This window comes from Acipenser ruthenus, chromosome 1 (genome assembly GCF_902713425.1).
Source record: "Acipenser ruthenus chromosome 1, fAciRut3.2 maternal haplotype, whole genome shotgun sequence".
NCBI lineage: Eukaryota > Metazoa > Chordata > Actinopteri > Acipenseriformes > Acipenseridae > Acipenser > Acipenser ruthenus.
The window spans coordinates 90,016,738-90,044,213 of NC_081189.1; the positions used below are offsets into that span (position 1 = coordinate 90,016,738).

Below are 27,476 nucleotides of genomic sequence, written 5' to 3' on the forward strand. Positions count from 1 at the left end.
ATTGAATCATGGGCTACTACGATTGAACCATGGGATTGATTGTCCTATCTCCTTCTTTTATTATCCTGGGAAACAACCAGGAAGTGTGGTGCGATTAACCCTAAAGAAGTATATAATCCTTTTACCTGAGGAGGGAAAATGGGGATTAAAATGTGTTTAAAGTAGGGCTCGTGGTTATTGCGGAAGATTTTGTTTACTACATTGAAGTTAAAAGGAACGACATAGAACTCTTTCTCTCAAGTTTTGTTTAGTGTAGTCAGTAGTTAACGTGCAATGGGATGCTGTGGCAGCAAAGAGGTGAGTTAAGAAACCCAGAAACACTGACCAAGGTCCCAAAGGTTTATTAATTAATTAATTAATTAATTTATTATTAACAGGTAAAAGCAACGTCCCGTCCACCCCACCCCCTTAGTTTTTGATCAGTAGTCGCTTTTATGAATAATTTAAATAACATCTTTACAAAATAACGAGGCTGGTTAATAATTATTAGTGATTAGTGTGTAATATTACGTGTGAACTTATTTTCATAACATTTTAATCCTATTTGTTACGGATTCGTACGAGTATTACATCGCATAACTTCAGACAAAACTACACGTCATTTCATGTTCAAGTATAATAACGTTTTATGTAAACCACCTGTGTTGGATCTTGTGTTATTATTTGAAAAAATAAATTTGGAATCACAAAATGTAAACAAATATGGCTCCATTTTCCAGTGATGGGTGAAACGACCGAAGTTATGTGTCCCATACGTTCAGCATTTTTTAGACCTTGTTTATAGTAAATAATTAATGTGCGGTACTGTTTTATTTATGATGAAGTATCCACCATCCAACAATCCAGCTATTAATTATTAGATTTGCAATATTGTGCTCTTATTGTTTTAGAATAAGTCTTTTTTTGTGGTGAGAATGTAATGTGATTGAGGGTCCTGACAATCCACTGTACAATAAACAACCAAGACAAAAATGTTTATCATGATTTAAGGACTGATGACCAGAAAATAAATGTACATTCCTGAGAAAGCAAACAAAGACCAATTAATAATGTTGCTGGTAGTAATAAGGAAATTAAAGTCAGTTGTTCAGATTCATTCATTATTATTTATTTGTTAGCAGATGCCCTTATCCAGGGCAACTTACAGTTGTTACAAGATAAGACATTATACATTATTTCACATTATACAGATCACATTATTTTTACATACAATTACCCATTTATACAGTTGGGTTTTTACTGGAGCAATCTAGGTAAAGTACCTTGCTCAAGGGTACAACAGCAGCATCCCCCACCGGGGATTGAACCCACGACCCACCGGTCAAGCGTCCAGAGCCCTAACCACTACTCCACACTGCTGCCATGGTTCAGATGTTGTTGATACTAAAAATAAGTTAGTGTTACATTTAATAACATTCTTCATAATTTGTGCTACATGTACTACCACATTTGCATAATTTAAGGTGTGGTTGTGTGTTCCCTCATGCAGGTTGCCCATCTGAATCTTGCTTAGCTATTCAATTATGGGCTGTTCACTGTGAAGTTGACTAAAGCCTCAACTTGACAAAAAAAAAAAAAAAACATTAAAAAAAAAATAAAATAGTAAGTGTTGGGCTTTATGAGAACTTTATATTTTGCCTCTTGACCCGAAATGCTTTGAGATTTAGTGTGGTAAAATGCTTTTAAACGATACATGTGCTTGTATCGTATTAAACATGATAATACATTTGTTATCTTACTGTATACTGTGCTTATAGTGTTTAATTCCACATTATTTTAACTTCTGGTGCTTTATTACAGGGATCAAAACGAAAGTGGAAACCTTTAGAAGATAGGAGTTGTACAGACATTCCATGGCTACTGATATTTGTTCTTTTCTGTGTTGGAATGGTATGTTTTTTTTCTTCTTTTTTTGGAGTGGTGTAAACCATAAGCATTTTTCTTCTATTGGCAATGATCATGCTAAAGTGATTAAAAACAGAAATAAAAAGGGTCTAATTTACTTAAAAATGGAATAATCCAATACCTGCCCCCAATGTATTACCATAGTACAGTAAGTTGTTAAAGCTGTCACAAAGACGGCCGGAGTGGGTGGCGTCAGACCAGAAGCAGGAAATAAACAGACAGTGAGGTGTGGTTTGGTGAAGCTGAGCGAATGCTTTCGCTCAGCATTTAATAAACAGAACAGAAAATAAAAGGTTTTAACACAAAACAGGACACGGCACTCGAGCCAAAACAAAAAGACAAACGAAACGTACTACACTTAAAAACAGACAGACGAACAAACACGGTGAGTGAAAACAACTACTAATTCTTACTCTTTTCATTAACATTTACCTCCGCTCCAATCCCGTTCTCCACTCACCGAACACCCAACCCCGACTGAATGAAATGTGCATCTATATATACTGTTGTGCTGGGATTCAATTACTAATTAATTATTCACTTGAATACCAGCACGTGAATTAATTCTGTGCAACCCCGTGCTCACATATTACATTTAACCAGCACGTGAAGTGATTTGTGCCCTCCTCGTGCCTAAATATAAATCTACCTTTTTAAATCACACATGAAACACAGACCCGTTTATATCCCGTGTACCAATCTATACACCAACATTAACACACGCACGCAACATACAATACATAATATGCACACAGGGGCGGGGCACATTGCCACAAGCACATGTAAACAACACATAGAGGAATGCTTAGGAATAGCACAAAGAGAGGGCATTATTACTACAGCTACTACAGCTGCTCCTACCTTTGCAGTTGTTAATCTGTTAGATGGCATTTTAACATCATCACGTTGTAGACAAAATGACTCTTTATTCATGTTAACTGTGCTGGCAATATCAATGATACTGACCACACGGTTTGACATTGTCTTTATAATTGGTACACACCCATATTCTACTGTTCTGGCACTAAATTTCCATTACAGTTGATAATGGAACGATTTTGCTGCCACATTGTTTCAGCCTCTGGACATGAGATTTAACTTTCCATTTTGCTTCAGTTTTAAATAGCACTCGATCAGATGTTACACTCCCCTTTGATTACTTCCCTGGGGATGCTTTGTTTTTGTTCACAAAACTCCCCTTTTAAGTTTAGATGTAACACTGCAAATTGTAACTTATCTATAAAAGAGCCAGCAAAAATAAATATGTTGGACATCGCCAAAGTATATTAAGGGAATAGTGTTATAGTGTTAGAGTGGTTCACTGCCAGTGAACCACTTTGACTACTTGACCAAACTTTAGCAAATCGCCACAGTTTTTCCAAATGCTGGAATGCCATTATTCTTGTTTCTCAATATCTATACACTAATGCACTTGTATCCTTCCAACGTAATCTTCAAGAAAGAAAACGTGTTTTTTTTCTTTAGGGATTAATCTGTGGATTTGCAGTCGCAACTGGAGCAGCAGCAAGGCTAGTGTCTGGTTATGACAGTTATGGAAACATCTGTGGTCAGAAGAATACACAAGTAGAAGGAATAGAGTACAGTGGGCTCGATCAGACGAAAAATAAGTGAGTTTTGAACATAATTTCTTTTTTGCAGTCTGATTCTGAAATTACAAATACTGCCTGTCAATATATCTTCCAAGGTGCTTATGTAGTTTCTAAAGTCTTTACTGTCACTTTAAATAAAGAGTTACTTTGTAAGTATCGACAGGGATGCAAATTACAATCGTGAAAGAAACAGATGTTGTTATACTACAAGCACTGCTACAGAGACCTGTGAAACCGGATAGGCAAAATACACGTTAGTATTCTTTCATGCCTGTTTGTATTTCCCTTCTTACTGGGGGTACTTTGGATACAGATAATACGTCCTGCCCTTCTGGTGCTTGCAAACCTAACATTAAGATGTTTTTGGGAGACATTCATGCTTTTTCTTCATTTTACTTGCTGTTAAGGGATTTAATCCACTTTGTGAGTTTGTTATGAGAAGATACTAGGTTATTAACTTTTTATTGTTGGCTAAGCTGTGACAAATGTACTTACTTAGTTTTATATTTTATAAAAAGTGGAGAAGATAATAACACTAGGAAACTTGTAATACAAAACAAACCTGACATTTTACACATCATTAGCTTAAAAAAATGTTATTTTCCATTCACATTTTATGACTACATGAACCAGTTTTGGATCGCTTAAACCTTTTGATGGTCCAGTTTGCTTTTGGAGTTGAATAGTTTTGCTCTAATTGCTCTGGTAGGAAATTCAACTTGTGTACTTACTGAACTCAAAGTAGTAGTTCAACCAAATGATGTAAAGAACATGAGTGAAACTGAATAGCAATCGATGACCTTCAGTCAGATAACATTTGATCTAGAACTTGTTTGATCCTGGTCAATCTTTAGCAACTATTAGCTGGCACTGTTATTCCTAAAAATGTGTTTCAGAAAATTGGGAGTTTTAACGTGATTTGTTCATTGTTCGGTTTAATGATGATAGTTTAGCCCAAAGTAGTTACCAAGAAATGTATTAGAACTGGACAGTTGCTCATCAGTTTTACACAGTTTCCTAAAATATTATGTTTTATTTAAAAAAAAAAAAAAAAAAAAAAAGGAAACATTACTTGCTTTGCTGCCTCTTTTTATGTTTTATTTGTATTTTTCCCGGAAATAGTTTTACAGCGTCCTGTTCATTGGTGACATAAACTTTAGAGTGCTTCAAATTTTAGTTATTAACATCACCACTTGAGCAGCAGAGAGTAAGGGTACAGAACATCAACATTATAGCAGAATAATTTTTACTTAGGAAAGAGTTATGTTTTATTTCATCCACTGTAAAGTGTGCACCACGAGGCAGTACAAATAAATGTCTTTAAAAATAATGTGGTATTCTTGTAGCATTTTAATCTGATTTAAAATGTTAAGACTTTTATTTACAGCATGTATAGGTATATGTTGATCGCCTTGGACTTTTAATGAAACCGTTCCAGGCCTATTTTAAGTTATATATTTCATTACAAATCTTTTCTAGTAAATTCTTGATAGTTTTTCTGTATGTGCTAATTAAGGGGTACCAGTGGTTGAGAATGGAATATTCGACCAGTACCAGGCACAGCCAAGGCTAGGGGCTGTAAACATTTTTCAGGTAAATATTTAATAAGCTATACTTTCCATAAACATTTCCATTTAACATCACATTTCACCAGGATCATATTGGAAAGTTTAAGGAAGATGTGACAGAATGACTAAGCTTTTGTTTCACCGCTACAAAGTTAATAACACATTCAGAGAAATTGGGCATGCATAAAAAAAAGCTGAAGCTTAGTAAATCTGTCCTTTCAGTTTTACTAGAACATAAATCTTTTCTTCTTGTGTGTTCTGTAACATGTGCATAACCCTTTTTATTTTAGGTATGTCTTCTTCTTAGATCCATGCAACCTTGACATTGTTAATAGAAGAATCAAATCAGTTGCTTTGTGTGTGTCAGAATGCCCTAGTACAGAGTTAAAAACTTTAAAGGAAGTGCAGGAATTTGGAAAAAACAACGGTAAGCCTTTCAAATTGCATTTTGTGGCTCAAAAAGATAATCTTATGAAAATATGTGACTAGCAGTTTGGTTCAATTTTTTGATTTGGCAACAAAAATATTTAAACAGTTCTCCTTCATTGTAACACGAGAAGTTTTGTATTATAATGAATATGATTTGTTTAAAGTTTCCTCTGCATTTGAGTGTTCCTGCCTCCTATAGCATGTTAATGGACACATTATTGAAGGTCAAATCCACTGTGCAGTGATTTTTGTTTATTTGTGTATTTTATTAACCTAATCGAATCAGTAGATTGTTATACACAAGGAAAGATGACATTTAAAATGCACAGTTCTGATTTCAAATACAATGAAACACTGTTTGAGTCTGACTGGAAAATGTCTTTGTTTTAATTCATTAGGGTCAAAACTCTGCTCCTATCAACTAGAGGTTTCTAAATATACCACTGACCCAGAGTCATCCAAGTTATGCCCCAAAATTCCTGTGCCACCAAGGTAATTCATGGATTTTTTTGTTATTCTCATTTAGTTTAGTCATTCACTACATGTTTAATCTTAATTCAGAGACATCTGCCACAAAATTCTTTCTGATTGTCAGCTTGATTGTTACTTGAAAAATTAGTTTTGGTATTTTTTTTATTACCTGCTGAATGTGGATGTAAGTTGTACTGTCTCAGTTTGTGTCAGTGTACAGTTTAGTTTGATGCAGTTAGTGTACAAATGTACTAATTATCTAAATACGATTCAAATTGTAAATATGTTATTACCTGGTATCTGTTAAAGGAATGATATCGTCATCAAAATTAAAAAGCATAATTTAGGGAATAGCCTACCGGAAGACAGATTCAAGAATACAGAAATGCATTTGACAAATAACATCAATATATTCGTATTAAGACAAATTAATAAACATTTCGACATATTTATGGACCATGGTTATGTATGAGATGACTTAGAATGCCTAATTTTGCATATGACATGACGTTTATCTACTTTATTATGATTGCTCATTATTTTAGATTTTTTTTCATCAATTAACTTTTTTTTGTTGTTTTTTTCTTTTACTTTCTGAGCAGCAAGTCAATCCCACTGTTCCATCGCTGCACCCCGGTTGACATCTCTTGCTATGCCAACTTTGCTGAGGCTTTGATCACCTTCGTTAGTGACAACAGTGTTCTGCACAGGCTTATCAGCGGAGTCATGACGAGCAAAGAAATAATAATAGGACTCTGCTTTTTATCATTAGGTAAGTCGTAGCGTGGTTTTTAAAAGTACAGCTCGTCATTATCATCTTGCATATCTTGCCACATATTTCAAGTTTATTCCGTACATTTAGTTGTCCTTCAGATTTTAATTTGTTGTTCTTTTAAAGTAGTGCTCAATGGAATGTAAGGTACAATGGCAGTAGCAGCAGTATCGTCAGGCATGGTGCCATCAGATGTCATTTGACCTATTTTGCCAAGTAGAAATGGCTACGTCTGGTGGCAACAATTGCAGCAAAGGGCAATCCAATGTAAAAATCACCATCAAATGTATGTTTGTTTACAGTTAAATGTGGGTATTACTGAGTGCATTATGTAGAGTTTAATTAATGTAAACTTTTTTTTTCTTTTTTAAAGTTCTGTCCATGATTCTAATGGTCATCATTCGATATATCTCTACAGTACTTGTTTGGATATTAACTGCTTTAGTGGTTCTTGGATCAATTGGTAAGTTTACACCCCTCTCTTTTTGTATTTTAAACATATACTCTTCAAATAAAGAAACACATAGATGTTTTGAATTTACTTTTTATAGCATTAGTATGGCAGTTTGCATAGTAAAATAGACAGTTCCAAAGAACCTTAACCTGTACAGAAATCATTAAGGCGTTCAATAAAGTCACTTTCAAAGGTCAAACAAAGTTCAAGGTCAACAGAAATCAGTAATGGTTATGCCCACCATTGGTATCGATGATGGCCTGACATCTCCTGCCCATGGATCGAATCAGAGCCTAGATAACATACCGGGGAAGGGCAACCCACTTTTGCTCAAGTGCCTGGAAAAGTCCTTGTAACGTCTGTGGCTCGGAGTGACGTTGTCGCACACGTCAATCAAGCTCGTCCCACAAATGCTCAATGGGGTTCAGATCTGGTGATCGAGACGGCCAGGGAAGCACTTGAACATTGTTCCGAGTGCGGAAAGATGTGGTGGCCCGGGCTGTGTGCGGTTGTGCATTGTCATGCTGGAAAGTGACGTTACAGTAGTTCATGAATGGGATCACATGAGGCCGTATGATCTCATGACAATAGTGCTGAGCTGTCGGGTTGTCAACATGAACAAGGTTGGTTCTGCCGCTGTCTGAGATTGCCGCCCACACCATGACACTCCCACCACCAAACCTGTCGCACACAGTTGGCCGTAAAACGTTCACGACGTTGCCTGTATACCCGGGCTCTTCCATCTGCACGTTGAAGCAGAAATCTGCATTCATCACTGAACACCACGTTTGTCCATCTTTGTATGGGCCATACTCTGTGATTATGACACCACTGGAGTTGTAGTCGACGATGTTGCGGTGTAAGAATCACTCCTCTAACTAGCCTTCTTGCTCGGATACCTGCCTCCCGTAGGTGGTTTCTGACAGTCTAGTCGGATATTCTAAGCATTCCTGGTACTGCAGATGTTGTAGAGGTTGCAGTGGTGAACCTGTCACGTAAATGACGTAGCCATATAAATCTGTCCTGGGCTGCCGTCGTCACACATGGTCTACTGGATCTTGGGCAGTCAAGTGTTGTTCCACGTTGCTGGGATCAATGCCAAAGTCATCCTATAGTGCTCTGGGGAACATTCAGACCATGCCACGGCGGACTGAGATTCGCCGGCTTCCAAATGTCCAATAGCATTATTCCGTTGAGCCTCGGTAAGTCTAGGCATAACTTCAAATGTGTCTACAGCGAACACCAGTAAGACATGCAAGCTGAGAACTCTCCACTTTTATAGCCACATCTCAGCACGTTGCACTTAAGCAAATGGTGTTAATTTTGGGAATAGTCACGTGTTTGGGCGTTTTGGCATAATTCATGCGTTTTCGATCCTGACAATGTGACACTCAGAAAAATGTGTTTAAAATACAATTCTTTTGATCAAGTTTTGTTGCAATTAAGAGATTGAAGAAAAAATATGCTATGCTATGCTTTTCTTTTTTGAAAGGTATATGTATTGAATAAGGAGGTAATCCATTCCTCTCCAGGAGGATTGGAGGGTTGGTGTTGGCCTAAGATGCAATACTTTGATATTTGCATTGCCATTTTTGAGTTCTGAAATATTTAGCAGTGCCGTCAGAACCTAAAATTATATAGAAATTTTTTCAGGTTAGTGTTATCATTTACCTTTTGATTCTGGAGTAATTTGGAAATACTAAATATAAAAAGGCAACTGAATCTGTTACATTGTCTTACAGTAAGTACATACATTACAGTTACAGTTCCTAATAAACACAGCTGGTTTCTGTACATCTATATCTATCTTCATAACCCACCTTATTAATGTCTTAAAGGAGCCACAGGTGTTCTTTGGTGGTTATATGTGGATCACAGGAAGTCCTTGACTGACGAACTTCCAGCAGATCAACTTAAACTATCCGGAGATAATGTTCAGGCTCTCCTGGTTTATGCAATTGCTGCTACAGTTTTCACGGTTGGTTTATGCTGCTTCTACTAGCAACAGTGAATGATTATAGCTGACAGCTGAGCCCAGGAAACACAACAGAAATCTTAAATTGTGCAATTATTATATAATTTGCTATACTGCTTATAGACATTTGTGATTTAAATTTACTTTTTATTAAAACTTTTGGGTAAGAATTGAATATGTTTATATTGCGTATGTTTTTTTTTTGTGTTATTGTTACGGGGTGGTACTCAATTGTGTGCATGAGTAGCCTACAAATGAGTCAGCAGTTGTATAGATGAGTACAAAAGCATTGTTTCTTGCTTTGTAATTAAGATTTGTTCAGTTTTATTTCAGTTTTAATTTGCACTTGCCAAGAAACACATTAAAGGGAATTACTCAGAAAACAGAATTTGGTAAAGTAGATTCCCCTTGTTGACAATATCTGATGCATTTTAACGTATCCTTGTAATGTGAAACAAGTTGATCCTTTTTCACATTACAAAATATTTTTTTTCTTGTGATATGTTTTTCGTTAGGTGATCCTGTTGCTGTTGATGTTAATAATGCGCAAAAGAGTGGCTCTTACAATTGCGCTGTTTCATGTGGCCGGAAAAGTTTTTATCCACCTTCCGCTGCTTGTCTTCCAGCCATTTTGGACATTTTTGGCTTTAATATTTTTCTGGAGTTACTGGGTTATGGTTTTACTCTTCCTGGGAACTACAGGTGAGGAATTTATACTCACAGTAGTTGATATGCTAGTGTGCTGCTTGTGTGCTGCATCTCTGTAATTTAAAGGTTTTGGGTTATCTATCAATCTGAGAGGACAGATGTGTAAATAATGCTTTTTTTCAAGCATCTTTGTATGGGAAATGTCATGCATACATTCGGAGTTGATGTTCAGCATTTATGAACCAGCCTGTATTTCTTTAGTGCCGCTACAATGCAGATTTAGCTTAAAGCACATTTTTACGACTGTACCTACAAGTTATACATGTTTATTTCAAATAAAAATACAATGATTAATGTGTTCTTATTCTTCGCTTTTGATTGAAACTAAATGCTCTGATATTCATTTTTTATATTAACAGGAGATCCTGTTAAGAACGAACAAGGCTTTGTAGAATTCAAAATGTCTGGCCCTTTGCAGTACATGTCTTGGTATCATTTTGTTGGTTTGATCTGGATAAGCGAGTTCATTCTAGCTTGTCAGCAGATGACTGTGGCTTGTGCGGTTGTAACATATTATTTTACAAGGTAAGGAATCGTTTTAAATCTTGTTAGATAAATAGGTGTAAAGGTATTTATGATTTTGATTTAATCTGCAGAATACTGTAGTAAAAGTAAATGAAACAAGAGAATTACATCACATTACCAGTAAGCTATTTCCAAAATGATTAATTTGTTAATGCTTGTTTTTTCTATTTCTCTCTCTCTTTTATATATATATATATATATATATATATATACATATACATACATACATACAGGGATAAAGCAAATCTTACCCTTCCTATACTCGCATCTGTGTTTCGACTCCTTCGTTACCATATTGGTACAGTTGCTAAAGGCTCCTTCATCATCACATTAGTGAAGATTCCTCGATTGATACTCATGTACATTCACAGCCAGCTGAAGGGAAAAGTAAGAAAACTATGATTGTATTAATATGTTGTGTTATGTTAATGTGCATCAATAGTTAATTAATTGAACACATACCATCATTACTAAAATGTTGGAATTGACATGGTTAATAATTGAGGTTTATTGCTTGGGGACTGCGGGGAGCCACGAGCCACAGAAGAGCTAGTTTAGAATTTTGTGTTAAACCAGTAAAATAATGGAAAGATTATCTCATGAAATAAAGTGGGGAAATTGAGGACTTTTCTTAGTGGCTTTTCAATATTTGCTCTCTGTTTTTGATCTGCAGGAAAATGCTTGTGCCCGTTGCATTTTGAAGACTTGTATCTGCTGCTTGTGGTGCCTAGAGAAGTGCCTAAATTGTTTAAACCAGGTAACTGTTATATTGATTCTTTAGTAACTATTGCATTATTTTTTATATACTTTAAATGATGGAAAATATTAAACTTTGGACATGCAACTGTACCAGTAAAATGTCTGGGGCCCAAGACCAGATTTCATCTTTTTTATTTTTTGTTTTGCCACGGGAAATACAATTTCAATGGATACTTTCATTGTTGTGGAGAAACTTGTAACTAGAATGTATGGTGGAAAGGCTAATGATGGTGGGGATCTTCTATGCTACATAATGTGTAAGTGGCAAAACCTGAAGTACCTGCACCCACTGGTGATGGTTGGCTGCGGGATGAAGCCACTGGTGCCATGATGCACTCATTAATGACACAGCAAGCAGACCCTGATATGCTGCTACAGTTATTCACATGTGGACGCAGGAAATCAGAGAGAGAAAGAATGTATTCCTCACAGGGGCAAGAAAACCCTAAATAAGTCTTGTTTGGGACCTGGACTATTATTACAAAATGAAATTCAGCATACAACATTTTGACTTCTGTAGCCTTTTTTATGATTAGCTTTCTATTTGCAGCCTGCACGCTTACATAGCACCCCCTCATACAATAACATGATAATACCTTAATAGATAGTATTAATATGAGATTCACTTTCTTGAGACCCTTTCAGTAGCAGTTAAAAAAAAATATATATATATATAATTTTTCATAATTACTGTCTGATGGAACCCAATTCATTGCCATCATATCTGTGTGGGTTAGTTTAATTGAATGAATATATATATATATATATATATATATATATGTATATATATATATATGTATATATATATATATATATATATATATATATATATATATATATTCTTAAAGTGTATTTAAATTCTTAAAGTATATTTAAATTCTTAAAGTATATGATACAAATCCTGAAACAGATATTCTCCACAATAAGGTAGTCTGCTCAGGGTCTTAGTCATGACCATAACTAGCTATGAGGACACAGAGTAGAGTCCTGCATCGGGTCGGGTTCGGGTCAGAATGTGAATAATTTTCAGGTCAGAATTTGAATCACCAAAAACGTTTTTTGTGTACTTGTCTGTAACCCTTTCCCAAATAAGGCAAGATCTTTTTATCACGTCTGCTTCTTGGTGATGTTAAAGTTTGTGAACGAGGTGAAACAAAAGATAACGCAGGGTTTATATCATGTAGGTCGAGAGGTAAATTAGAAGTGTGGAATCATAGCCAATGAAAATAATAAACATGTGACTGGATCCGTTGCTTGTAAAACCTGTCATTATGTTTTTGTGAACATAACAGCGACAAAACTGGTACATCATCTCTGTGAAAGCACAGGTGTAGCTCCCTTTTAACTGGTGGCATGAAAGAAATAGACAGGTATTTGATAGTAAAGTAAGTAGAGATAGTGAATACGTTACAATGTTAAAAGATTTCCAGACCACTAGAGAAAGCTACCACGCTGTATAGCCTATTGTGTAAACTCAATCTGTGGAGAATGGTAGAGATATCTGTGTGTGAATGAGAGCGTGAGAGAGTCAGTTGACGCAGGCAGTAGGTAAAGGACAAACACTTGTGGGTTTGGGTCGGGTTGCGGTCTTATTAAAGCGGGTCGGGTTGCGGGTAAGAAGATGGTGTTGCAGCGGGTTGCGGGTCTGGGTCGGAAGCGGGTCGGAAGCGGGTCGTAAAAATCGGACCTGCACAGGAGGTTGTGTAACATAGATTTGGAGGCTGAATAGTAAATACCAAGCAGTTAAATAAATACTGCCAGCTATTGCTTGAAACCTAAGTTTGACCTCGGTAGGATGTCAGCTCTGGTATGTCATGTCATCAGATATGTAATGTAACTTCTTTTATATTTATAATGATGAGGTATTCCTTCCCACACAAACAAACCAAACCTGCTGTCTTATGTTTTGTTTACAGAATGCATATGCAGCCACAGCTATCAACAGTACACATTTCTGTACCTCTGCCCGAGACGCATTGGTAATTCTGGTGGAGAATGCATTGAGAGTCGCTGCTATCAATACTGTTGGAGATTTTGTACTGTTTCTAGGAAAGGTATGGGTAGCTTAAAGTCTGTCAGGAAATGCCATTCATATATGCGATTTTTGGCAAGTAATTACAAATAAGTCATGACAAATTAGAGATTACAAATAGTAATAGTTTTCATCTAAAATAAGTTGTGATCGGCTTCCCGCTTCGATTTAGTGTCATGAAGGTAATGTTTGAGAAGGTACCTTCCCATCCTTTTCCAAATCCTACAAGCATATACTTTTTGGGGTCACTGGCAACCTGACTGCTAACAAAAGATGGGGCAAGATGGGTGGAGGGGGGGTCGAGGGTAAACAGAACAATGATGTGAATCATTGTAGTTATACCGGTGGTATTTTAAGATTTCTTTAATCTGCAGAACAAAGGATTTGACATTGTAATACTTACTAAGCATAACAACAAAGACTTATACCCGTAAATAACTAAACTCATACCTAGAGTAATGTTTTGAATGTAGAGTGTTCGCTGCTTGGAAGGTTTGTGGAAATCATGACCGTGTTGAAATTGTTGTTTAAGTAATTGCAATGTTCATCTCTAAATGAGAAGCTATTGCAAAGTGGACAGTGACTCCACTTGTGACACATTTAAACTTTTTTTTTTTTTTTAGGTTTTAATAGTGTGCACCACAGGCTTTGCAGGTGTATTGGCTTTGAACTACCAGCGGGATTATACAGTCTGGGTGTTCCCTCTTATTATCGTGTGCCTCTTTGCTTTCCTGGTTGCCCACTGCTTCCTGTCCATATTTGAAATGGTGGTGGATGTTCTTTTCCTCTGTTTTGCTGTTGATACAAAATACAATGATGGGACTCCTGGAAAAGAGTACTACATGGATAAGGCTCTTATGGTAAGTTGTTTTTATTTAACAAAATGTTACCAGGATTTTTTTTTTTTTTTTGAAAAGCCCAGGTATTACCTTTCAGTAATCGGGGAAACTATATTGTTTAAAATAAACCAAAAATAAATTATTGCATTTTGTCTTGTGATTATGCAAAATAAATATTGCTCAGGGATCTTGGTATGCGTTTGCTTTTGCAGGAATTTGTGGAAAATAGCAAAAGAGCAATGAAAGACAGAAGCCGAGGGGGCAGACCAGACTCCGCTGATGGCAGAGAACTTAAGCCAATGGTGAGTTCCTGTAAGGATTCTAAAACCCTCCAGGAATTTCACTTTTATTTCCTGTTTCTTTCTGTCTTTGTAGATTGGTCTTTTTCTGAGCATTCTTTTGTTCTGTGTGTCACGTAAGACATGCTACTCTCTTGGTTTTTGTACTTGCCTATTACTTGGGTGTTTGAGTTCTTGACACAATCATGTGCTGTTCTAGCAAGCTAGTGTCCCTTTAAATACATACCAGATTTCCTAATGTAGCTTCCTTCACAAGGTCAGTTTAGTCTAGTGATGTCACAGTATGATGGTATACCGCAATATTAACTCACCACAGTATTAACCCACCACGGTATTAACCCTTTTGGGTCCTATGTCGGACCAGGTACGACATTATAATTCTCTTTGTGGTCCGATGTCGGACCCTGTTCGACACCATCAAAAAGAAGTAAAGCACAGGTGTCTAGTCGTTTTTTCTCCGGAAAAAGCAGAGAAAACCATTCAATGGCTGAGTGAGACCGATAGGAATCAAGAGAAGCCGAAAAAAAAAAAAGGGGGCCGATCTGAGCAATACACATAGCCTCAGTACCACAGAGATAACACGGACATAAACAAACAAGATAGCTGCTTCTGCATCCAGCGCTCAAAGAATATCACAGACATTTGCAGAGCTTTCTTTAGATGTTATAGTAATAAAATAATGACTTGGATCGCATTATTGAGGAGTTTGGTGATAAAACGAGTGATCAGGAGATGATTTATCGGTATGCACGACTATGAAGAGGTATGTGAAAAATACAGTGAACAAGGGGTGGGGCGGGGCTGGAGATGCAGTACTGAGTGTCCTGTTGATACGCAGTGCCTTTTAAACCTGTTTTACTGTGAAAAAAAAATACTTTTAAACAGCGCGTCTAAAATAAACTGCGCGTGTGAAAATAAATTGGACCTGACACGCCTGAGACGCACTGAATAAATGAACCGCAAAGGGTTAATACCGTAGCGAAAAATATTATCGCGATAACTGTGAGATCACGGTATGGTAAATGTCAGACTCTGGAAGGTAGACTTGAACACATAATTCACCGGTATTGCATTGCTAGATGGTTTGACTAGTAATAAGGGACTAGTAAACTATGGTTTTAATGTAATTTACACACATTATTCGAAAAAATACAACTTTTTAAATAAATGAAACTAAAAAAATTATTATTTTTAAATTATACATGTTTGCTTTGTGGCTTTGGCTGGCATCAGTAATGATTTAAAGTAGTCTGCAGCGTCTTCACTCCACCAGATACAGTATGTTTTATGCTCTGTTGAATTTTATAATTCACGCAGTGTTCTAACTTGTATTCTGGATTTACACTGCCATAAAACCACTGCTTCATTGCACAGGTTTGGTTAAAATGTGTCATTTAAGCAAGAATAATATCCACAGAATAGTCTAAACTGGGTCTCTTCATAGTCGTGCATCTCCTGATCACTCGTTTTATCACCAAACTCCTCAATAATGCGCTCCAAGTCATTATTTTATTACTATAACATCTAAAAAAAGCTTTGCAAATGTCTGTGATATTCTTTGAGTGCTGGATGCTGAGGATCATGTCAAGAAATTTCCCAAAGAAACTTTACATGCAGATGGACATATTTAGCTTCAGAATTACACATTAAACGAAAGGCTACTACAGAGGCTGCTAAACAGAACATAAAACAAATAACAGCTTTCAGAAAACAAACTTGAAAGTTGGCGCAGACAAAAAGTATTCCTGTCAGTTGTAGCCAAGTTAAATCAGTACTACAGGTACGATGTAGCACAGCCACCTCACTTCAAACAACCTGCTGCCTACTTTTTAAATGCAGTTAGAATTTTAGACGCAAATAGGCACTTGTTCTTTCTTTTGACTCAGTACTAATAAAAAGAATTCCTGGATGGGACAAACAATATGACAATGAACGTATATAGCCTTTATTAAAGAATGCCAGATGCCCTTGAGGGTAACAGAGTTTGGAGACTGTTTCTAATCGATTTCCACATCTGTCTAACTTGGCAAAGCATTGCCTTACACTTACAGTCAATTCAGTGAATGCAGAACGTGCAGTCGCCACAACACAGAGATTGTCGGCAGCAACTGCTGGGGGATGTTGCCTGCTTTCCTTTAACAAATGACAGCACTCCACTTTAGTAAGGAAGCAAGTACCACTATTTATAGGTTTTTATAGTGCTCTGAAATATTATCCACTTTAGTTTATTTAATGTTTAAACAGGTCTGCAAAAGGTGTGCGAAATGCTAATTTTATTCTATAACCTACCCAGGAGAAATATGTAAATTCTCTGAGATTTAAGTAGACCCCTAATAATCGTGGATGATTTGCTTGCTATTACTATAATTTCATCCATTGAGAGGAAGGATGTATCAGGTATGTAATATTATTTTTATTAATGCATTACAAAAGAAACACCATAGTTAAGGCTAAATTGGTTTATTGAAACAAAAAGTACATAAAGAAAATATACAGCGTGTGGACCTAGTCAGCACATACAAGGACTGGCCATTGGGAGAGAATACATAAAAACCACACATTGACACAGAACCAAAAAAAAAAAAAAAGTGTGAAGCACACATAAAACAGTAATGTAGGGCACAGCTAATAGCCAGGACCAGAAGTAGTGGACAAATGAATGTTAACAGATATTAATATAGCAATCTCCTGTGTCGTGAAGCATGGTTTACACATTCTCTCGGCGAGACCTACTACTTGCTGTTCTGACTTGCTCTGTTTTTTCTTGCTCTGTGCTACTGCCGCTCGACATGATTGCCACTTCAACATTCAAAATCGGAGCCTTGCAGTGACGCAAGTGCATTCTGTCTCTTAAAGGGATTGTTGCCTGGCCCCGATTGGATAGCAGATTTCCCAACCTACTCAGCATTGATTGGCTGGGCGCTGTCACTGCGCCACTAAACGCACTTGCACTGGGTTTTTAATTTCATCAGAATCACACTTTTCCAGCGGGGCAGACACTATTAACTTTAACCACTGCATTTACAATTTGCACTCATTTCATCAGAATAGTGCCCTAAAAGTTTGAAATTGAATGAAATATACATTTTTGGACTTAACAGGTAATATTTTACTTTTCCTCGCTAAACTCATCAATGCATATTTCTTGGCCGTGATTTGAACATTGTGGAAGCATGCACGCCTGTGTAGTGTAGATATGAAACGCGATGCACATGAAAAAGCAACGTCATAGAAGTGCTGCAAAATAAATAAAATCAATTTGGCCAGCAAATTGAGCCTGTTTTTAGCACTAGTGAACACTTTATAAAACCTTTTCGTTTACGCCGAAGCACGGAACATCTGAATAATATGCTTTTTTTTTTTTTTTTTTTTTTAAACAAACCTAAAATCGACTTCCTGGGCATACTGATTTTTGGTCAATGGACTGCTCTTTAAGGAAATAGGAGCATAACTCTTTTTTTCAAGGGTATGAAGCCCTACGTAGCTTACAGTTCACCCTCGCTATAACAGCCTTCATTATAACGAACCTGGCCTACAATATTGTAACTTATGTGAGGTCTGTGAAGTGCAGGAATACTTGGAGGAGGGGCTGTGTTTCACATCGGTTGAACAGCCTATGGGCAGCAGTCACAGACCACAGGAGCTGCTGGTAATTGGCCATGGTGGGACGAGGCGGGACTAACTGGTACTAAAGACCAGTGACAGGGGGAGTGTTTATTGTTGTTGTTGTTGTTGTTGTTGTTGTGAAGCAGACAGGGAAGTGAATAAACAGACAGAATAGTTCCACCCTGAGATTCCTTTTAAAAATGTATTAGTTTTAGCAGCGTAGGTCGTGGCCCACAGCGACCTGTTAATTGTTAGTTAACAATTGGCAGATTGTCTTTGATCATTTATTAGTGTAATGAATATCGAGTTTGGCCCTGAATCGACTGAAGGCTTATTCTTATAGCGTCAAGGAATGTTGTTACAATATACATACACTGTCAACATCCCGGTCAACTCTTGTCTTAAGAAGTGGATGCTGTGTAACTGCCTCCGAAACAAAAATAATTTTATGTTGCAACAAAGCTGGAAACTATATTGATCGACAAAAAGGAGTAACGCAGGCATATCTCTGTCATGAATATAGGTTATTATTATTATTATTATTTATTTCTTAGCAGATGCCTTTATCCAGGGTGACTTAAAATTGTTACAAGATATCACATTATTTCATATTATACAGATGTCACATTATTTTTATTTTATTTATTTTTTACATACAATTACCCATTTAAACAGCTGGGTTTTTACTGGAGCAATCTTCGTAAAGTACCTTGCTCAAGGGTACAGCAGCAGTGTCCCCCACCTGGGATTGAACCCACAACCCTCTGGTCAAGAGTCCAGAGCCCTAACCACTACTCCACACTGCTGCCTGTCAAAATGCGGCAAAGCAAAATTGATTAAAGAAAAATAAACAACGAAAATAAACTTGAGGATCTGATTAACTTCATGTCAGGTTGATTTGGAATAAAAGCTCAGTTTGGGATTCTTGCATGTTGGATTAAGATTTGGTGCACTTTGAAACGATTCATGTCAGATTGATTTTGAATAAATGTTTTGCTTCAATTCGGGATTTTTGCTTTTTGTACTGCATTTTAATTCTTTAACGAATTGGATAAAGCAAAGGTAGAATACTGCATACATGAGACGAACAGGTACATGTAATTCTACTGTTATTCACAATATCATCTCATTAACTTTCTCCACAGTTATAATAATTTATTTTGATTGTCCTTTAGCTGTAACAAACCCCTTGATATAAAAATCAAAAGGCTTGGACCCCAACAGGTTCGTTATAGCGAGGGTGTACTGTATAATGCTTGAGTGTGAATAGCTGAATAAGACATTTAGTTTGGATATTTTAGTGGCATAAACAAAAATAAAATTGGGAATATTTTTTAAACAATTAAACATTTATAGAGATATTCATTTATTAAGAACACTAAGTGCCCCATTTTGAAGCAAGTACAAAGTTTGTTTCTTGATAGTCTCATAATATTGATGAGTTTTCCTTTCAGAAAAAAGATAGGGAAAACTTTGCAATTACTTCAAAATCAGACCTGTAACATCGCGATAATTAATATACCACAATCATTTCTGGACTAATATTGTGACATCCCTAGTTGAGGCCCTACATCTTCATTAAAGGTTGTGACTATCGGTAATGGATTTGAATGTTTAATCAGTTCTAATAATACAGAAGAGCATGCAGCATAAATACAGAAACTGCACTGCATTCCACTATTTGGCCTTTGGCCTGAACATTTCTAAAATCACGGCGATAGATAAATAGGGTGGTATAATGTGTGCATGACTGTACATTGGAATTGGCAAGCTTTGATTTCAAGATATGGCAGCCTTAACTCAGGTATACTGGACCTGTTATGTTTTTATGTATTGTTGTTTTTAGATCTGTAGTGCCTTGTCATGTCATGGTTTTTTGTTTTTACCATCTGCACATTAATTTATTTTCCTTCTTTCTTTTCCGAAGCTGTTTATATGTGTATTTATTATTAACATTTTCAATTCAAACGTTACATTTAAAAGCATTAAAAGGCTTGCTTTAGTAAACCCTTGCATGGAATATTTGCATACAGTTGATATTGTTTTTAGTAAGATTCGACCACTGTTTGTTTTCTAGGCCACTGGAGCAAGTTCAGCTTGACCAAAACCACCTTATGGAGCTTTTAGACATTCCAAATGATTGTTGTTGCTGTTTTTTATATGCTTTCATCCCAGGGAATACACATTTTTATAATAAGAATATTTACAATATTTAATAATACAGTAGCAGTTTATATATCAAAGGTTCTTCATAGTATCACTGCTGGTGGATTTTAGTGAGTTTTTTTTGTTGTTGTTGTATGACCTGAAGCAATATATATATATATATATATATATATATATATATATATATATATATATATATATATACTGTATATTCACCACCAGATTAATTACACTAATACAGGATAATCAAATAGGCATTACTTGCACTTAGATTAAAAAAAAAACTACCATAGTCTTTCATTGAATTTCAGTTTTTTTTTTTTTTTTTTTAAGATGCTAAATATCAAGGAATCTCCTTGTTTTTAACATTATGTATATACATAATCTTTGGCTAGAACACTCTACACATTCTTCCATTTACCTATATCAAATCAATAAAGTAATTTTACATTGTATACATTTTAATTGAATTATCATAAAAAAAACACTAAATATGAATTTCCATAATTACTGTCTGATGGAACCCAATTCGTTGCCATCATATCTGTGTGTGGATTACAGTTTGTTAATTGAATGAATATATAATATACACATGTATTTTTTCAGGGTAAGAATATATATATATATATATATATATATATATATATATATATATATATATTAATTTTTTTTTTCTTTTTAATTTCACAAATGTGGAGTCATGGTTCCTGAGAGATACAATGAGCAATAAGAGAATAATGATTAAAAAGGGAGCTCTTTATACATGCACTAGTTTATCAACCTAATTTTATATTAGTGAAGAAAACCATTGGAGATTTTTTAATGCAGTACTTGGATACAGAGTGAGATTCATAATTCAATTTGTGCAACACTGTCAGGACATAGTGAACACTGCAGGGTACGTAGAGAATGATATGCAAATGTGAAAGGTCTGGGACAGTCACTCTGTGGCCACTAGAGGATTGCTCAATAATGTCAACATTTAAGTAAAATTGAAAACAATGCAAAACAACAATGTTGTGCAAATTATGAATCCCCCTGTATTAACATAAGTGGTTAGTTGTATTGAGTATAGCAGGTTGGATAAATGGAGGGATGATTCATCATCTTTGGAAACCTGCCTTAACTAGTTAGGAAGGCTTTACCTCCTGTTGGGTGTCTTGATGATTATGTATCGCTAAGACGAGTTCTAAAATAGCAGTAAAAAGAGAGAAAGGTGGTTATGAAGTTTGCCTTAAGAAAACACACAATGTAGGTTTAGATAGTGTTACATTTATGCATCTTTAAAATCAGGGTTTAAAAATTGTTATGATTGGGCCAAAAATGTATGTGTGTGTATTTTTTTTTTTTTTAATATTTTGGGACAGAACCTTAAGCTAACCCCATGTGACCCTACAATTTTTTGTTTACTTCTGTCCGATTCAGCTCTAGTGATAATGGGTTGGTTTTCAAACAGGTCTGTACTGAGAAGAAAAAGTGGTTGAATGTTAATACTTGCAGTTATTAGTCAATAAGCGGGTATGTCGCTTTGGACAACTAACCCATTGGCTTTCTCACTTGAGCTGATATTAATTATTAGTCACACAGGCAGTATTGTTTTTTGTACCCATATTACTATTGGTTTATGAGCATAGACAACTGTTTATATCACAGAGACATGAGTATATTTTCACAGATCAAAATAATAATAAAAAAACAGTAAATTAAACACTAAACACTGTATTTTTGGCCTTTAATCTGATGTCTGTATGGTTATCTGTATGGTTATCTCAGAAAATCTAACATGATCTCTGAGCTAGAGAGCAGTTGTCTAAAATACTGTAATTTTTTTTTCTCTGTTAATCACAATAGAACTCTCTTTTATGGTAAATAAATTGGATTTCAATCTATGTACATTTAATAATATTTATGGGAAATAATTATGGGTTCTAAAGTACATAAACCATTTTTTGCAAGGGACTAATGTTTGTTTTTTATATGAATTCTTATGGATCTCCTTTTTTTAAATAAAGATGTAACATTTTAATTAATTGCGAACAATGTCATTTTTTACAAGAATTGCTTTGTGTTGCACCAAGTACAATGAGCGAAGCAAGAAAGACAAGCAAAGTTCCTTCACTCAAGTAGTCACACCAAACACAGCAATAATGAACTCCTACAGTAGTCCTTTGCTCTTTCACATGGAAGACATGCACTCCTGATTCCTGACTAGTTAGTTCCATAGATTGTGTGTGGGGGTTTGGAATAAAAAAAGGGAGGTACAGAAACTTTCTGCTGTTGACTTCCTTGGTATTCAATCAATGAAGTACCAAATATGGCTATTTGATCAGGTCTGAGAGTGGAGGAATGTTCAGAGCCATGGCTAGCCACCTGACGTGCTCTACTGGGACTAGCACAGAATACAATGTGTTATCTTGACCAGCATCATTCCAGTGATTTTTTTTTTTTTTTTTTTTTCAAACCACGTGGTTGTGTGTGCTGGTTTTTCCATTAATATGTGTGTATGTTTCAGCAATATACATTCTCTACCTCTGTCATTTTGTAAGATCATTTTAAGAGCAGAAGTGAGACCAACAGTATCACAGATCTGCCTTTTAACCTTTGCATTATCCTTGAATATTTTTGCACACACACTGTAAAACCCCACTTACATCCCTGGCCAGTCAATCATTTATAAAACCACTGTGGTCTATTGCAACTTTGTAAGATTAAAAAAAAATACCATGTATCAGCATGTGGTTGATAAGTTCATTTGAATGAGCTGTTAATACTTTATTGAGCTGGAAGCACTGCACTTTCAGGCTAATAAAAGGTTTGCATAAAGTGGAACCAATTAATATTTGTCTCGTCCCTGTGTGTGTACTAATTCATTTTGTTCCAAATATGTTTTTAATATGAATGGCATAGAAAAACAGATTTTCTTACATGCATTATGTTTGTTTTGTGCAAGCTTTCCAAACATCCAGGATACAATATCACAAGTTAAGGTATGTTTTCACTTGTAGAATTGTAGGTTTTAATACTGAGCTTGGTATACTGCATGTGAAGGGTCACATGCAGATTGTTGTAAGCATTCTTTAAGCGGCTTTGCTAGAATGATTAACATTCCCAGCTATTATATGTTACCAGCAGAAGTAGTTCTGGTATACACCTTTCTGACTGATGCCTGACTTGTTATACTGGACTCAAGCACCAGATCATAATAAAAGCATGATATTGCTTTATACAATACATTACAATTTCATCCTTACTGGATTGTGAAAGCCTCTTGTTTCTTAATTGAAATGTTTAGGTTTGTCACCAGTATTGCTAACTTTCTGGCAGATCACATTTTATGGTTCATTTGCTTCCGCTGTGCTTTTTAATTTTGAGTGTGAATGATTGAGTCACAAGCTGTAGCTGGTCTGATGACTATTTTGGAGCCCCAGTGATGTCAGTACATTGATAAAGAGGCTGTGTTGGGTTGGTGGGGAGTTTTGCGCAAGATTTCTCTTCTCCCATGAGTGTCGCTGATTGGTTCGTTTACTTGGAACAAAACCTGTTAAGTTAACAAAACTAGAATAAACCAGCGCAACTAAATGTTACATTTTCTCCTATCTTTAATTAAACACAGCTGGAATTACTTGGCCCTTGCCTAAACAGTAGTGCATTAAATGACATTTTATAACTGTTTTAAAAGACAATAAACATTAGGAATCAGATTCTCCATTTTATTTTAGTTAACAAAAACAGTCACAGAAAAATAATTGGTATGCTTTTGTTTAATGATAAAATTAGCAACTATAGGGTGATTCATAATTCGCACAACACTTGGCACATCACAAAAACTGGTGGATGACACCGTGTAACATTTTTTTTTTTTTTGTTCCTGGGTAGTAAGTGTTATTTCCTAATTGCTTATGCCTCAAAAGTATAGAAAATGGCTATTATTCCCCACAAACTTTGCTTTTGTGACCAGGACAGTGATATTTTGAAATGTACCTATTTTCCAGAACATTCCAGATAGATTCAGTGCTGAGTTAACTTGGAGTAACTTCTAGAACTTTCCAGTAAAATAAATAGTAGTATAAATACAGGGGCCTTAAGCCCACCAGTTCAGTTTAGTTCCAGCTACCTAAGTGGATACATATCTGCATTTTTCTGAGATGGCATCAAGGTCATAGGAGACTTCAAAATGGTGGCATTCCTGATGGGTCTCCAAGGCGGTTTTACCAAGTTTCCCTGCTATCTTTGTCTTTGGGACAGCAGGGACACCAAGGCGCACTACCACAGGCGGGACTGGCCACAGTGGACCGAGTTCTCTGTGGGGAGGAACAACGTCAAGTGGGAGCTACTGGTGGACCCCCAGAAGGTGCTGATGCCACCACTGCACATCAAATTGGGCCTTATGAAACAATTTGTCAGAGCTCTAGATAAGGAGTCGGCAGCCTTCAAGTACCTTCAAGACTTCTTCCCTAAGCTGTCTGAGGCAAAGGTCAAAGCCGGTGTCTTCATAGGACCACAGATAAAGAAGATCCTGGAGTGCAATGAATTCCCCAAGAAGCTCACTAGTAAGGAAAAAGCGGCTTGGAACAGTCCATATCCTTGATGCTCATCTTGATAAATTCAAGGAGAACATGGGAGCGTACTCGGAGGAGCAAGGCGAGCGCTTCCACCAGGATATACTGGACTTTGAACGCCGCTACCAAGGACAGTATAACGAGAACATGCTGGGAGACTACATTTGGGGGCTGATTCGTGAAAGTGATTTACAGTATAATCGTTAATCTTGAAAAACTACTCATTTCTAAATCTTTTGTAGTCATTTTTGTATTACTTTAGTATAAATACATGTTAATTTGGATTCATATGTTGTTTTTTTCTGACTTTAAGTGAACGAAAAGACACAAATTCGCCTGTTTTCTCATTGGAAATAGGTAAATTTCAAAATATCACTGTCCTGGTCACAAAAGCAAAGTTTGTGGGGAATAATAGCCATTTTCTATACTTTTGAGGCATAACCAATTAGGAAATAACACTTACTACCCAGGAACAAAAATTGTGTTACATAGTGTATGCAAAGCAGAAATGTCTGACAGAGAGACTGCGATGCACTGTTTGGCCACCAGGGGGTTGTTCAATATTATCAACATTTAAGTTGCATTGTTTTCCATTCAACAATGTTGCATGACTTATGAATCTACATAAATGCATACTTACAAGTAACCATATATGCATATTATGTCCACTTTAAGACACACATAAGTTGTGGAGATTATTTATGCCTTTCGAGCAGCCTCTTTTTAAGTACTGACACCTTAACATCTGATTGATGTATCTCACATGCTAACAGATGATTTAAGTGCAGAAGTCCATATACTGTATGTTAAAATGTGTAAGAATATATACATTTTTATGAAAGTGTGCTGTGTCAGTTGAAATAATTATTTCCACTCAGAAAGCAAGATTTTAACATGGAGAAGAGGCCTGTGAAGGACAGCGTTTAGAGAGGGGCTTCACACCAGAAAATTACTCAGGAAGAGGAGCCGTACAATAAGGGCGAACAAAACTACGAACTGCAATGGAATCACGCAAATCACCTAGTGTATTGAAATACTGTGTTTTGGATGTCCAAGACTGGTAAACAATTGGGTACAAAGTCATGCAAGCGTGGTTCGAATCCCATTCACACTGAGTTGCCCGTCTTCAGGCAATGCTACACTGGCCTTTGCATTAACTGGGTAGTGGAAGAAAACAGGTTAACTGCTGAGTCAACAATGAGACTACACATTTTCTAGCCATTTTTCAAATTGGATAGAAAAATGGGGGAAGAATATCATATTATTATTATTATTTATTTCTTAGCAGACACCCTTACCCAGGGCAACTTCCAAAAAATACATATCAAGAATTACAGTACAATTAAGAGCAAGATACAAAATACAATGACTTCAGTCCTAATAAGAGCAAATACAAAACACAGTACGATTTGATATCAGGGCAGTTCGGGAGCAGGTAACAGTGCTGATAGTTACACCAGGGTTAGATACGAGTGCAGGTGAAATACAAAATACTACAGATTGGGTTAAGTGCAGGATTAAATACAGTAAAATGCTCTTTGCTTTTCATTAGCATTACATGGTTTCATTTTCACATGATGTTGTCAAAGCTAGAAATCAGGTCTGTAATAGCAACATTACTCTTCATTCACAAACACATACTGTATATGAAACAAGACCTCTGATGAATTTGAATTGAACTGTAACTGCTCTTTACTGAGTTCTACTGTAATATAATCCATATGTGTAACTGCTAAACTGTACAGTGCCATCAGCAGTTAAATCATTGATTGTGATTGTATGGCTCTACTTACAGTACAAGGAAGAACTGCTATAATGTGATGGCATTTGCTTAGCAGGTCATGTTGACCTGTGTGTGTGTCAGAACAACACCACATGGAAACAGCGGTTCAGATTTCAGGCGGATTACAGTAATTCCAGTACATAGTCCACCGGCTATTCGTCTTTTTTAATTTGTGTGAAAACGTGGCTCACGAATGCCTCTTGCTAGCATGGCAGGCCATTATTCCACAATCAACACTTAAATAGCTTGTCTATAACATTTCTATTCAGTATCACAAGAATACATTATGCTGGGTACAAGGCTGTCTGGCTGAGGAAGGTGTTGGGATGACAATATGATGATAGTTTTCAGTGGGGCAGCCCGAACTAGAAAGTGGATCTGTTTCATACAGAAGAATAAATATAATTACTTGATGAACTTGCAGCCAGGGTAAACTGACAGAGTTATGTGGATTGAGATTTATTGCAAAACAGGACACTTTTAAAAACATTTTATAACAATTTACATCTTTAAAAAATAATTGAAAGTACTTTTTAGCCCCATAGTCAGATTTTGGAAACCAACAATAAATTACTCAATAATAATAATAATAATAATAATAATAATATTAATATTTTTTTGAAAACGTGGGCCCTTATAATATTGCGTTGGTCTTTCGACATCACTCACTCAAACTGGCTACACTGATTTTTGCCAACAACCACTTTTTCTGTTTGCATGTCCAAATGTTTTGCCAAGGGTGGACAAGGGTAACATCCTTTCTGATTACAAAAAATGATTGTAATAAAAACACAAACATTGTTTATGCCATTGGGTTCACTTGCTGGCCCGGTGTTAATGCCACTTATCACAACTGTACTCTTCATGTGTGGTTAACTGATAAGGATATGTCCTCTAAGTGGTCCAGGAGATCAGGAGATCTTGCCACTGTCATTTAAATGGTGCAGGAAGTCCTGACCGCTGCAATCCTTATCTCTTTTCAAATAAACAATGTGACATGACAGTGTGTCTATGTG

The 27,476-nt window shown here is 36.2% G+C and overlaps 1 protein-coding gene across 2 annotated transcripts; it reads left to right on the plus strand.

Moving 5' to 3' along the window:
• LOC117421460 (choline transporter-like protein 1) lies at positions 1 to 27,476 on the plus strand. Of its 2 annotated transcripts, XM_059031963.1 has the most exons (17): positions 1 to 297; positions 1,801 to 1,890; positions 3,391 to 3,533; positions 5,374 to 5,510; positions 5,911 to 6,004; positions 6,586 to 6,755; positions 7,129 to 7,218; positions 9,048 to 9,187; positions 9,700 to 9,886; positions 10,252 to 10,417; positions 10,651 to 10,804; positions 11,091 to 11,174; positions 13,093 to 13,230; positions 13,832 to 14,068; positions 14,260 to 14,349; positions 23,069 to 23,105; positions 25,556 to 27,476. In XM_059031963.1, the coding sequence occupies exons 1-16, from the start codon at positions 274 to 276 to the stop codon at positions 23,102 to 23,104; spliced, it is 1,980 nt and encodes a 659-aa protein (XP_058887946.1). In that variant the 5' UTR covers positions 1 to 273; the 3' UTR covers position 23,105; positions 25,556 to 27,476. The 2 variants fall into 2 exon arrangements, with proteins under 2 accessions (XP_058887946.1, XP_058887950.1); XM_059031967.1 differs by lacking the exons at positions 23,069 to 23,105; positions 25,556 to 27,476 and adding an exon at positions 20,030 to 20,258 and having other exon boundaries at positions 2 to 297.

Bases quoted from the DNA above. Each gene is read 5' to 3' on its own strand.
- LOC117421460 (XM_059031963.1), top strand. From the start codon at position 274: ATGGGATGCTGTGGCAGCAAAGAG. The intron at 298-1,800 runs GTGAGTTAAGAA...GCTTTATTACAG, and splicing joins GATGCTGTGGCAGCAAAGAG to GGATCAAAACGAAAGTGGAA. The intron at 9,188-9,699 runs GTTGGTTTATGC...GTTTTTCGTTAG, and splicing joins TTGCTGCTACAGTTTTCACG to GTGATCCTGTTGCTGTTGAT.